The sequence below is a fragment of the Cydia pomonella genome, chromosome 13 (assembly GCF_033807575.1).
Source record: "Cydia pomonella isolate Wapato2018A chromosome 13, ilCydPomo1, whole genome shotgun sequence".
Taxonomy (NCBI): domain Eukaryota; kingdom Metazoa; phylum Arthropoda; class Insecta; order Lepidoptera; family Tortricidae; genus Cydia; species Cydia pomonella.
Window position 1 is genome coordinate 6,524,060 of NC_084715.1, and position 11,343 is coordinate 6,535,402.

General features: G+C 40.5%; 1 protein-coding gene across 6 annotated transcripts in view; it reads left to right on the top strand.

Annotated features, from left to right (window-relative positions):
* Nucleotides 1–10,672, top strand: part of LOC133524045 (protein yippee-like) — a 192,092-nt gene extending 181,420 nt beyond the window's left edge. For all 6 annotated transcript variants that reach the window (XM_061859823.1, XM_061859825.1, XM_061859826.1 and 3 more), the window contains 2 exons: nt 2,093–2,201; nt 8,317–10,672. In XM_061859823.1, coding sequence (XP_061715807.1) covers nt 2,093–2,201; nt 8,317–8,406 — 199 coding nt within the window. In that variant the 3' untranslated portion in view covers nt 8,407–10,672. The remainder of the gene's footprint in view (nt 1–2,092; nt 2,202–8,316) is intronic.
* The last annotated feature ends 671 nt before the right edge of the window (nt 10,673–11,343 follow it).

Genomic DNA, 11,343 nt, shown 5'->3' on the forward strand with positions numbered 1-11,343 from the left:
TTCACACGTAAATGTTTGTCCGACGACGTCCCGTATTCAATATACTAAGAGGTAACTCAATTGAATAATACCTAGTCCTTATTTATTTTTCTCCCGGGCGTGTCGAACCTACGAGACGTGCGTAAAGTACCTATCCAACGGAACCGAGCCCGAAGCTCCGCACACGAACGCAGGTACGGGCTACGTATCATGGCGTGTCACGGTCACGGCGTGTCACGTGAATCCGGACGCGAACGCAGGTACGAGGTACGTACCTTGCCGTGTTCGTGAAATTCGTGATCTTAGTACCGCCGGGCTTAAGAACCCGTAGCTACGGATCGGCGTGTATCACGGATATCAGGAGCCCTAGTGGATACCTCGGTGTAGAAGGGGGTTTGAGCTATACCTATTCCTTAGCTATACCTATGCGCTAGCTGAATATGTATTCGCGACTAAACGCGCACCTTTAAATTTCTTCGCAATTTGTGTACAGACTTTTTCGCGATGTTTCCTTGACAAAAAAAAGTAGTAAATATTAAATAGCAAGTTAACCTACGATTATCTATCGTTCTTTTCCGCAAGTCGCATTGTTAGGTTTCCCCAACTGATAGTTATATTAGTTACACACAAAATAAAAATGCTTCATTGCAGACGATACCTGCATATTTCAAACGCAATGCAATTTCAACGGTCATTTCGTCATATCAAACAATATTCTAAAGCGAAACAATTATTTATAAGTTTCTACTGATAGTACTACGCCAAGAGAATCTATCTCTAGCGATTTTACAATCAGCATCAAATAGATAGTGAAACCCAAAGTGACCACATATATCGAAACACTCTTACTTCTCTGTTAATAATTCTATCTATTAGATGAACTCCTCAATCCTAAATAAATCAAGTATCAAAAACCCTCTAGATTTTTCACGTATTTGGCTGCACCTGGAGACAGACGTAACTTTCTGTGCGGATTACGGATGAGGTCTTTATTTGGCTAACTTAGTGTTTATATAGCCCAAGCCCTATCGCGTATGAGAAGAGGCATGTGCCCAGCAGTATACATGTATACAAGCTGAATTATTATTAACTTTTCACGCCACTGTTCGGAAATGTGGCTATTAGATGGTCTAAAACCAAGCTGGAAAGTAGGCAATAGCTGTAGCACTGAACCACCACTACTACAATGTTTCATTGTTATCATCATCTGTCATTGGTGATGGTAAAAGGTCCTGTTTTGGCGCAACTTTTTCCTTCCAAAATAAAATTAGGTTATTTATACGATCAATTACTTGTTTAAAAAAAAAGAAACGTCAAAACCATTCCGTCCATTTTTATTTTATTAACAATTATGGCCTGGATCCATTCCGTTCACGCTTAAGGCGTTTTTACTTTTGTGCCTGTTTGTGTTTTTTTTTTAGCAAAAAAGTTTCTAAGATTACAGTCGGTTTGAAGCAACAACAGAAAAATGCCTCTTAAAAGTGATAAAAAAAAGTAAAAAACGCGGGATCGGAAAATACTCACTGAATTGGATAGTGTAAATTGTGTTTGACAAAAAAATACAGTAAACACGTATCTACCTACGCTATAAAAATTAGTTCTTCTAGTGAAGAAAATACAAATGTTCCTGGCAAAAATACATCGCTTTCTTTCAACAATTGTCCTCAAGCTAATATAAATATTAATTTCTATTAAAGTACTTATAGTTATGCAAATGTTTTCTTATTTCCTCGCAATAGTCGTGAAAAGCACTATGTGATGCCTCGGCCTGAAACGCTAAAGATGGACTTGTATTATTTGAGGGCATCCACTAACGTGTCGGCCCTCAAACTCACTCGTCCATCTTTGAGCGGTTTTCCGGCCTCTCCTACAATGTACTATAGTGTCGAACTGCTGGGTAAAGGCCTCTCCTCTCTCAGCCCTGTCGTTGGTATTTTCTTCCATGGTGCATGACTTTCCGGGTGCAGACATGTTCCACCCAGTCCCACTTAAGCTTAGCGGTATACACCTACATCTACAACTCGAGTTCTGGAGCGTAGTCCCGTGTTTCTGATTATATGATATACTGAGCTCCATCTGAGGAATTTATAACGTTAAAATTTGTTGGTTGCAGTGTGAACGTGGGCTGCGGGCCGGCGGAGGAGCGCGTCCTGCTCACGGGCCTGCACGCCGTCGCCGACATCTACTGCGAGTGCTGCAAGACCATGCTCGGCTGGAAATACGTGAGTATCTTCATCCACACTGCACTGTTAAAAATTCGTAACCCTTATTGCTAAGTTATAAGGTCCACCGATTGCAAGTGTGGGGTTAATTTTACAATTCTCAACTGGCAACACTGATGTGTAGGGACACCCGGTGGCGGTCGATCGTTTGTCAAGTTGTCACGTTCGTATAGCTCAGGGATTTCCAAACTTGATCAAGTCCAGGCCCTCTGCTCTCCTGGTTTCTTTTCTCCTTATTGTTTGGCTTTCGGCTCTCCCGCTTCCTTTCCGCGAGCAAAAACTATTAAGGGCTAGGGCCGGATCCGTGGACCATTGTTTAAGGACCGCTGCTGGTTCGTTCAGTTCCTTGGAGGAGTAGAAATAGATTACTGTACTATTGTCCTTCCCAATGTATACATTATATTCTAATCTTACTACCTTACCTACTCCCATTCTGTACAGACCACCCACTGTGACAGTCCATATCGATCGTTATACTGCAATAGCAATTATTTTAATATATATGCCCTTGCACAATCTATCGACCGGCACGTACATAGTTATCGTAATTTTGACGTCAGAATACACAGACGATTTGCGAAATGTTTGTTTTAGTCCCCTAGGGTCATAAGGTAATGCGGTCAGGGCAGGGTTATCAGAAGTTACGATAGTTCGATGTTAAATGGAACATTAAATTGGTCTTTTCACATCTTATCATCTCGTACAAAATAATCACTACAGCTCAAAGAGATATAGTTTCATGAATTTCGGATATGTCACCAGTCGTTCCTGCACGGCTAGCACATGATTACACGCGGGATAACTCGCGCCGCGAGAAACAACAGTCGCGTGTCACAAATTTCTATCTCGACCTGTCAGTTTCTCGATTTTGGTAGCATAAGTTGGCAGATCGAGAAAAGAATTCCACGCGAGAGAGCCATCCCGCGCGCGACTTAGCCAGTGTGGCCATTTATACTTGGAACAAACTTTTCTTTCGTGGCAACACTGAATCGGTACTAACATAATCGGAAAAATAATAAATAGTCAGCTTTAGAAACGGAGCGTCCCTAGTCACGATAACTTTGTCTCCTTCTCGCAGTATTAAGATTAAAGAAATAGCAAATATTATTTTGAAGTCGGAAATGTCAATGTGTCAATCATAATTTGATTCGCTTTGTCGTTACAAGTTGGAGTACATATATCTAAAGATAATTACCTACCTAATAATTAAATACCACTCCTTACGAATGATTGGTGTTTTTTATAAGATAATTGAGATTACCCGAAAGTGTTGGCTAATAAGCTACCATCTTTACGAAGAAGACTGAAGATCTCATGATAATCCCCAACATATCTTCCTTGTGGCTGGCTAGTTGCTGCACCGCTGGCTTTGAAGATAGATTGATGACATGCACAAGTCTGTCATCAAACACGGCGCCTATACCTAAGCATGCTGCTGCTGGGCGCAGCCATCCTGCCACGGAGGACATAGAAGGGCTCAAATTGGGAACCTACTCCATACAACGACAATCGAATGTTAAAAACAATGAGTTATTTTTGCGTGTTTTGTATTTTAGCGATCTATGGATGCAGCGTTAGTTTTTTAAGTTTTCTCATATTGCAAATACACAAAAACATTAAGTTATTTTATTTACTCTGACCTCTTTTAGATATTTAGATTTAAGTACGACTACTACGACTCCCACCGAACGGGCGGAGTCGGATCGCATTTCACATTTATGTGGCCGCAAGCCGGTCGGCTGCTCGCGGACGCGGAGACGCCTCCGGACGGATTCTATCGCTTCTGCGATATATAATATATAGGCACATTAAAAATGCGCTCCGGTGCGGCCTGACTCCAGCCAGTCGGTAGTCGGTGGGAATCGTACATTAGGGTGGTAACTACAGAATACTCGTATTACGGCCGTGGCCTTTTGTAAGGTGGACGTTGAGTTGGGCTGCCAGATTCATTATTTTGCATTATTTTATTATCTGCGTATAATAAAATAATGCATATAGTAACAAAAGTGTACTTAGACACCTACTTAGGGTAAGTAATAGGTACCTAAGTACAGTAGGCGTAGGTTACCTTACCCAATCTGAAGGCTTTCTCCAAAGTTTTAAAATACATTGAGTTTTTGTACTACTACTACTTCACTCGCTCAGTGACCCAAACAAGATCTTGGCCTCTGACGCAAGAGAGCGCCACTCTGCCCTATCCTGCGCCACTTCACGCCAGTTGGGTATTCCGAGGGCGAACAGGTCTTTTAGGACTTCGTCACTCCAGCGGTATCTGGGACGCCCAGACGGACGTTTTTCACCCGGGTGCACCACATACACTCTTCTCACAGCACGATCCTCTCCCATCCTCTCTAGGTGGTGCGTTTTTGTACACATATTATAAATCATTGGTACCCGGATATACCTATAATTAAACCCCAAGACCGCGGTTTATATCCCACAATCAATTGAAGCACGTGACGAGTTTTTGTACTTAGGTGGTGGTTTATTTAACTATTTGCGTATATATTTTTTAGGTGGTAGGTTGCATGCATTGACTGTAAAAATACGCGTGTAAGTGTAACGGGTTAGCACTGATTGACTAGCACTTAATTATTTCGTGGATTAGGGAAGTAATATTTTTGTATCAATTAATACGGATTTCGACAAAGTAATTTCTATTAATCACCCTCCAGTCAATTCGCCATCTAAATGTTTGCTTTGTTGATGTAGCGGCACAATCTTAGGCTTTTAATTTTTCTGTCGGGTTTTCATTTAACTTAAAAGAACAAACAAGTAAATGTGAAAAAATACAATCATTTTGTTATTACCGGCATGATATAGATATAGGTATCTTAATAGGTATGTTATAAAGCAATACCACGTACCTACTACACCTTACCTACCTAGCTAACGGACAAATCATAAAACTCAGGATTCATATTAAAATTACACAGAAAATTGCTGTAGTATGAAATAAATACAAAATATAGAAAATTAACTTTCTTTTAGGACCAAAGTCAACAAAACTTCGACAAAATATGCTTCTCGCGACCCTCTAGCCTCGAAGACAGTTTCTCTCCTTTTGACGTTGAAACGCGGGATATTTTCTCTCCCATAGTGCACTTGTGCTACGAGTTTCGAGAGTATCCCGCGTGGAACTGTCAAACGACAAAATTATGTCGCTTTGACATTTGTCCGCGAGACAGCGGGTTGTCGCGCGCGTCTTATGCTACCGATTCGCGAGAAAGCTCTATGTCGCGGCATTTTCTCGCCTGTCGACTGTCGCGCCCGTCATGTGCTAGCCGTGCTGCACGGCTAGCACATGATGGGCGCGACAGTCGACAGGCGAGAAAACGCCGCGACATAGAGCTTTCTCGCGACTCGGTACTCTCGGTAGCATAAGACGCGCGCGACAACGCGCTGTCTCAAGGACAAATGTCAAAGCGACATAATTTTGTCGTTTGACAGTTCCACGCGGGATACTCTCGAAACTCGTAGCACAAGTACACTATGGGAGAGAAAATATCCGGCGTTTCAACGTCAAAAGGAGAGAAACTGTCTTCGAGGCTAGAGGGTCGCGAGAAGCATATTTTGTCGAAGTTTTGTTGAATTTGGTCCTAAAAGAAAGTTAATTTTCTATATTTTGTATTTATTTCATACTAAAGCACTTTTCTGTGTAAGTTTAATATGAATCCTGAGTTTTATGATTTGTGCGTTAGCTAGGTAGGTAAGGTGTACGTGGTATCGCTTTATAACATACCTATATCTATATCATGCCGCTAATAACAAAATGATTGTATTTTTTCACATTTACTTGTTTGTTCTCTCAAGTTAAATGAAAACCCGACAGAAAAATTAAAAGCCTAAGATTGTGCCACCACATCAACAAAGCAAACAGTTTGATGGCGAATTGACTGGAGGGTGATTAATAGAAATTACTTTGTGGAAATCCGTATTAATTGATACAAAAATATTACTTCGCTAATCCACGAAATAATTAAGTGCTAGTCAATCAGTGCTAACCCCTTTTACTTACACGCGTATTTTTACAGTCAATGCATGCAACCTCCCATCTAAAAAATATATACGCAAATAGTTAAATAAACCAGCACCTAAGTACAAAAACTCGTCACGTGTTTCAATTGACTGTTGGATATAAACCGCGGTCTCGGGGTTTAATTAAAGGCATATCCGGGTACCAATGATTTATAATATGTGTACAAAAACGCACCACCTAGAGAGGATGGGAGAGGATCGTGCTGTGAGAAGAGCGTATGTGGGGCACCCGGGTGGAAAACGTCCGTCTGGGCGTCCCAGATACCGCTGGAGCGACGAAGTCCTAAAACACCTGTTCGCCCTCGGAATACCCAACTGGCTTGAAGTGGCGCAGGATAGGGCAGAGTGGCGCTCTCTTGTGCCAGAGGCCAAGATCCTGTTTGTGTCACTGAGCCAGTGAAGTAGTAGTACAAAAACGCAATGTATTTTAAAACTTTCAGAATGGGTAAGGTAACCTACACCTACTGTACTTAGGTACCTATTATAAGGGTAAGCCCTGCGTATAATAAAATAATGCAAAATAATGAACTCAACCTCCACCTTACAAAAGACCACGGCCGTAATACGAGTATTCTGTAGTTACCACCCTAATGTACGATTCCCACCGACTGGCTGGAGTCAGGCCGCACCGGAGCGCATTTTCAATGTGCCTATACATTATATATCGTAGAAGCGATAGAATCCAATCGGCTTGCGGCCACAAAAATGTGAAATGCGATCCGACTCCGCCCGTTCGGTGGGAGTCGTGGTAGTCGTACTTAAATCCAAATATATAAAAGAGGTCAGAGTAAATAAAATAACTTCGTGTTTATGGAGCATTTATTTAAAAGTTACATTATTTGAGATCGTGCTTAATTTTTTTTAGATACTTAACAGACATTCTGACATTGTGTATTTGCAATATGAGAAAACTTAAAAAACTAACGCTGCATCCATAGATCGCTAAAATACAAAACAGGCAAAAATAACTCAGTGTTTTTAACACTAGAGTGTCGTTGTATGGAGTAGGTTCCCAACTTGAGCCCTTCTATGTCCTCCGTGGCAGGATGGCTACGCCCAGCAGCAGCATGCTTAGGTATAGGCGCCGTGTTTGATGACAGACTTGTGCAAGTCATCAATCTATCTTCGAAGCCAGCGGTGCAGCAGCTAGCCAGCCACAATAAGGAAGATATGTTGGGTATTATCATGAGATCTTCAGTCTTCTTCGTAAAGATGGTAGCTTATTAGCCAAAACTTTCGGGTAATCTCAATTATCTTAACAAAACGCCAATCATTCGTAAGGATTATAGGTAATTATCTTTAGATATAATAATGTATTCCAACTTGTAACGACAAAGCGAATCAAATTATGATTGAGACATTGACATTTCCGACTTAAAAATAATATTTGCTATTTCTTTAATCTTAATACTGCGAGAAGGAGACAAAGTTATTGTGACTAGGGACGTTCCGTTTCTAAAGCTGACTATTCATTATTTTTCCGATTATGTTAGTACCGATTCAGTGTTGCTACGAAAGAAAAGTTTGTTTCAAGTATAAATGGCCACACTGCTCTCTCTGTCGTGGAATTCTTTTCTCGATCTGCCAACTTATGCTACCAAAATCGAGAAACTGACAAGTCAAGATAGAAATTTGTGACACGCGACTGTTGTTTCTCGCGGCGCGAGTTATCCCGCGTGTAATCATGTGCTAGCCGTGCTGAGTGCCCTTAAAATAAATTGCATAGCCGTCTCCCAATATCGGTAGGTGTTTTTAGGTGTCAGCTCGCTTAACATCTTATACCAGTTTTCCCTATTATTTACCGTCAAGACTTAACGCCTAACCTGTTATCTCATTGTCCTCCAAAATACAAAATTTATTTGCAAACTAGTACCCATTACCAGTAACAACCTATGTTGCAAATAGCAATGCGTAACCACAATCAGTCATACCAGTGTCATCCAGCTCCATAAACCCCTTCGCACTACTCGAACATTGTATTGCACTGAAAATTCAATCTGGCAGAAGTATAGGTATAGGAACCTGTTATAACAAAGACTTGTCGGCGTTTATTGTTAAACCTGTCTTTTTATTTCAGGAGCACGCCTTCGAATCCAGCCAGAAGTATAAAGAGGGCAAGTTCATAATAGAACTGGCTCACATGGTGAAAGAGAACGGGTGGGATTAGGCGCGCGGTCCTCGCCCCCCCTGGGCCGCGCGCCGACGTGTCATATCGGAGACTGTGCGAGGACTCAGTGATGAGACAGTGAGCGGCGAGCCGTAGGGGCCGGCGAACTAACAGGCGCATACCTACAGTTGCTCGGCTCGAGCCGCCCGGCGCAACACGCTCGGACGCCTGCAGGGCATACCTACAGTTGCTCGGCTCGAGCCGCCCGGCGCAACACGCTCGGACGCCTGCAGGGCATACCTACAGTTGCTCGGCTCGAGCCGCCCGGCGCAGCACGCTCGGACGCCGCGGCGAACCGAAGTATTTTTGACACACTAATTATTATTGAGCGGCGGCGTCCTACCGGGCTGCGTGTGGGGATATCGCCTTCTGTGCTCCTTTCGTACTTTAGTCGGCTTCACGCTTACCCGCCAGTCAACGTAATACATAAGTTATCGATCTCAGCCTCTCAAGGCTCCGCATGGGCTTAGGATTAACTATAATTTGAAACGATTTCGGCCGAACGGCTTTCGTACATCGTAAGTTGTCTTAGTTTTTATATCGTACCGTATTAAGAGAACACTTATTCTTTCTCTTGTCCCCTTAACCTGTGATAAGTATGTTAGTATAGAATTTTTGGATTACTTGGAAGGATTTCAAGATGCTCAGATGTCAGTTGTATGTTCCTAATTTCAGCTGTACAATTGCTTTTCATTCACAAGGTAACTAGTCGAAACATGGAAGTTTCCTTTAAGTTTTTTGCGCTTGATCAAGTGATTTACTTTTTAGTTTTAAACAATATGGAGCTTGATTGCTCCTCTTAGTTTTTTCTATTATTGGAACATCTTTATTAGCTTAATTAATAGCTATTTTATTTTGACATTGAGAGAGGTAATCTTTCTTTTGAGAATAATAATATAATATTAGTAAATAGAAGAGACACTTTACACTTTGTTTCAGTCGCTTCTGTACTTTCAATATTATTTTGTCTTGTCGATTTATGATTAATTTTAGTTGACAGAGAGCTGAATAAGGAGAGGCGATTAGAAGGTTTTATTATTCATTTATTGTTTCCATGGGGTTTTAATAATTATTAGTACGTATATCCAATATTTTATCTTAACTGCATGGTACTTCATTTACGTAATTGTAAACTTACTTTGTAAGGACTTGCATGAGCTTCAAATGGGTTTCGTAATCAGAAAGAGCGAAACGACGCGACAGACTTATCTTGTAGTATAATATGTTGAGTTCCTTTAATACACATGACAACTATACAAAATTACAAAGTCACTTATCTAAAGTATCCTTTATAACTTTGTGGAATTCAGGACTCGTTTCTAGTGATACGGGTGCCCAATGAATATAAAAGTACCTGCTGAACGACACAAAGTATAACGGACACTTTAAAAAAACATCCCCTAGGCATTATATTTCGAAACCTATTTGATTTTCGCAAAGTACTGGTGTTTGGATTAGGTACATAAGGTAAGCTTGTCGCTTCGATTAATGATTTTTGTAAGAACTTGACGTCCGATTTCTGTAGAGCTAAAGGATATCTATCTATGGAGTTTTAGTATTGTAAAGATAATTTGGGATACAGAAAATATATTTCGAAAAATTAATGAAGATACCTGTTCAGTAAAAATCTATTTTTCTCAAACTTGTAATGAAATGTTGACATGACTTACTTCAAATTAGGTCCGGAAATACTACATATCAGGTGCGATGAGTGATGATGATATGTAAAGGAATTTCATACAGCCTTACACACCTAGGCCTGTAAGGCAACCTTCTTTTGTTTTTTAATTTCAAATAATGGCACCTCTTGGCATTTAACTATAAAAAACCTATAAGCAAAATTCTGCCAGTATGCATTTTTAAATTTTTTTGTTTTTTTTTTGTGTTTTTTTCTTTTTTGTGTTTGTTAAATATTATTTCAGGGATTCAAAGGGAACAAAAATTTCTTTATTTTTGCGCTACGACGCACGGTTTAGGAGATACAGCCACAAAAAGTTTTATTTTTTTTAGTCTTGCAGAAATCTTTATAGGGCTGTATCTCCTAAACCGTGCGTCGTAGCGTAAAAATAATCAAATTTTCGTTCCCCTTTCGGTAACAACAAAAAACTCAAAAAAGAAAAAAGAAAGAAAAAAAAGAAAAAAGCGTAATGGCGTGCGTGGTAGCACCAAAATAATTACATTTTTGTTCCCCTTCAATACCCCACGCACTGAATAACCTATCACATTACGACATGAAACAATCATCATCATCATCATCATCCTATTTTTTTTAAATTTTGTTTGAGAAAAGCACTATACAAATCTCGGCGGGAAACAGGGTTGCCGGCCGCGTCTCCCTATTCGACCTCGCTACGCTCGGCCGTCTATATCTACTTGGCCTGCAACCCTTCGTTTCCCGTCCTCTATAGTAATGTACTATTAATAAAACTTCAAATAACGTTTTCTTGCTGGCAACCCTATATGACTAATGTACGACAAAAAAGAAAGTTTTGTTCTAGTACTTTTTTTATATTTCACTGTTACATTGACCATGTTTTTCTGTATCCCTTATCATCTAAACGCAATGTTCAGCCGTCGCATACCGTTAAACCAGAGTCATAACTGCCACTAGCGTATAAATACATCTGTAATATTTATAAAGATATATTGTAATGGTATAAAGTGACGCTCGGTGTATTCAAGTTGGATTTTTTTGTACAATAAGACGTTTCTGGTTTGTGAAGCCTCCCTACCCAACCGTACTGCTAGAATGAAACAGACAAACGTTTTCAAGCACAAAACCGGCCGGTCAAAAGTGATATTCAAACAGTTCGTTCAACGCGCAGTACAAATAATAGGCATAATAAAGTAAAAGGTGCCTTATATTTTTAATTTCCATGAAGACCAATATCGTTAGCATGATCGAGTATGTCTGATATTAAAGCTTTCGTCCCGTTC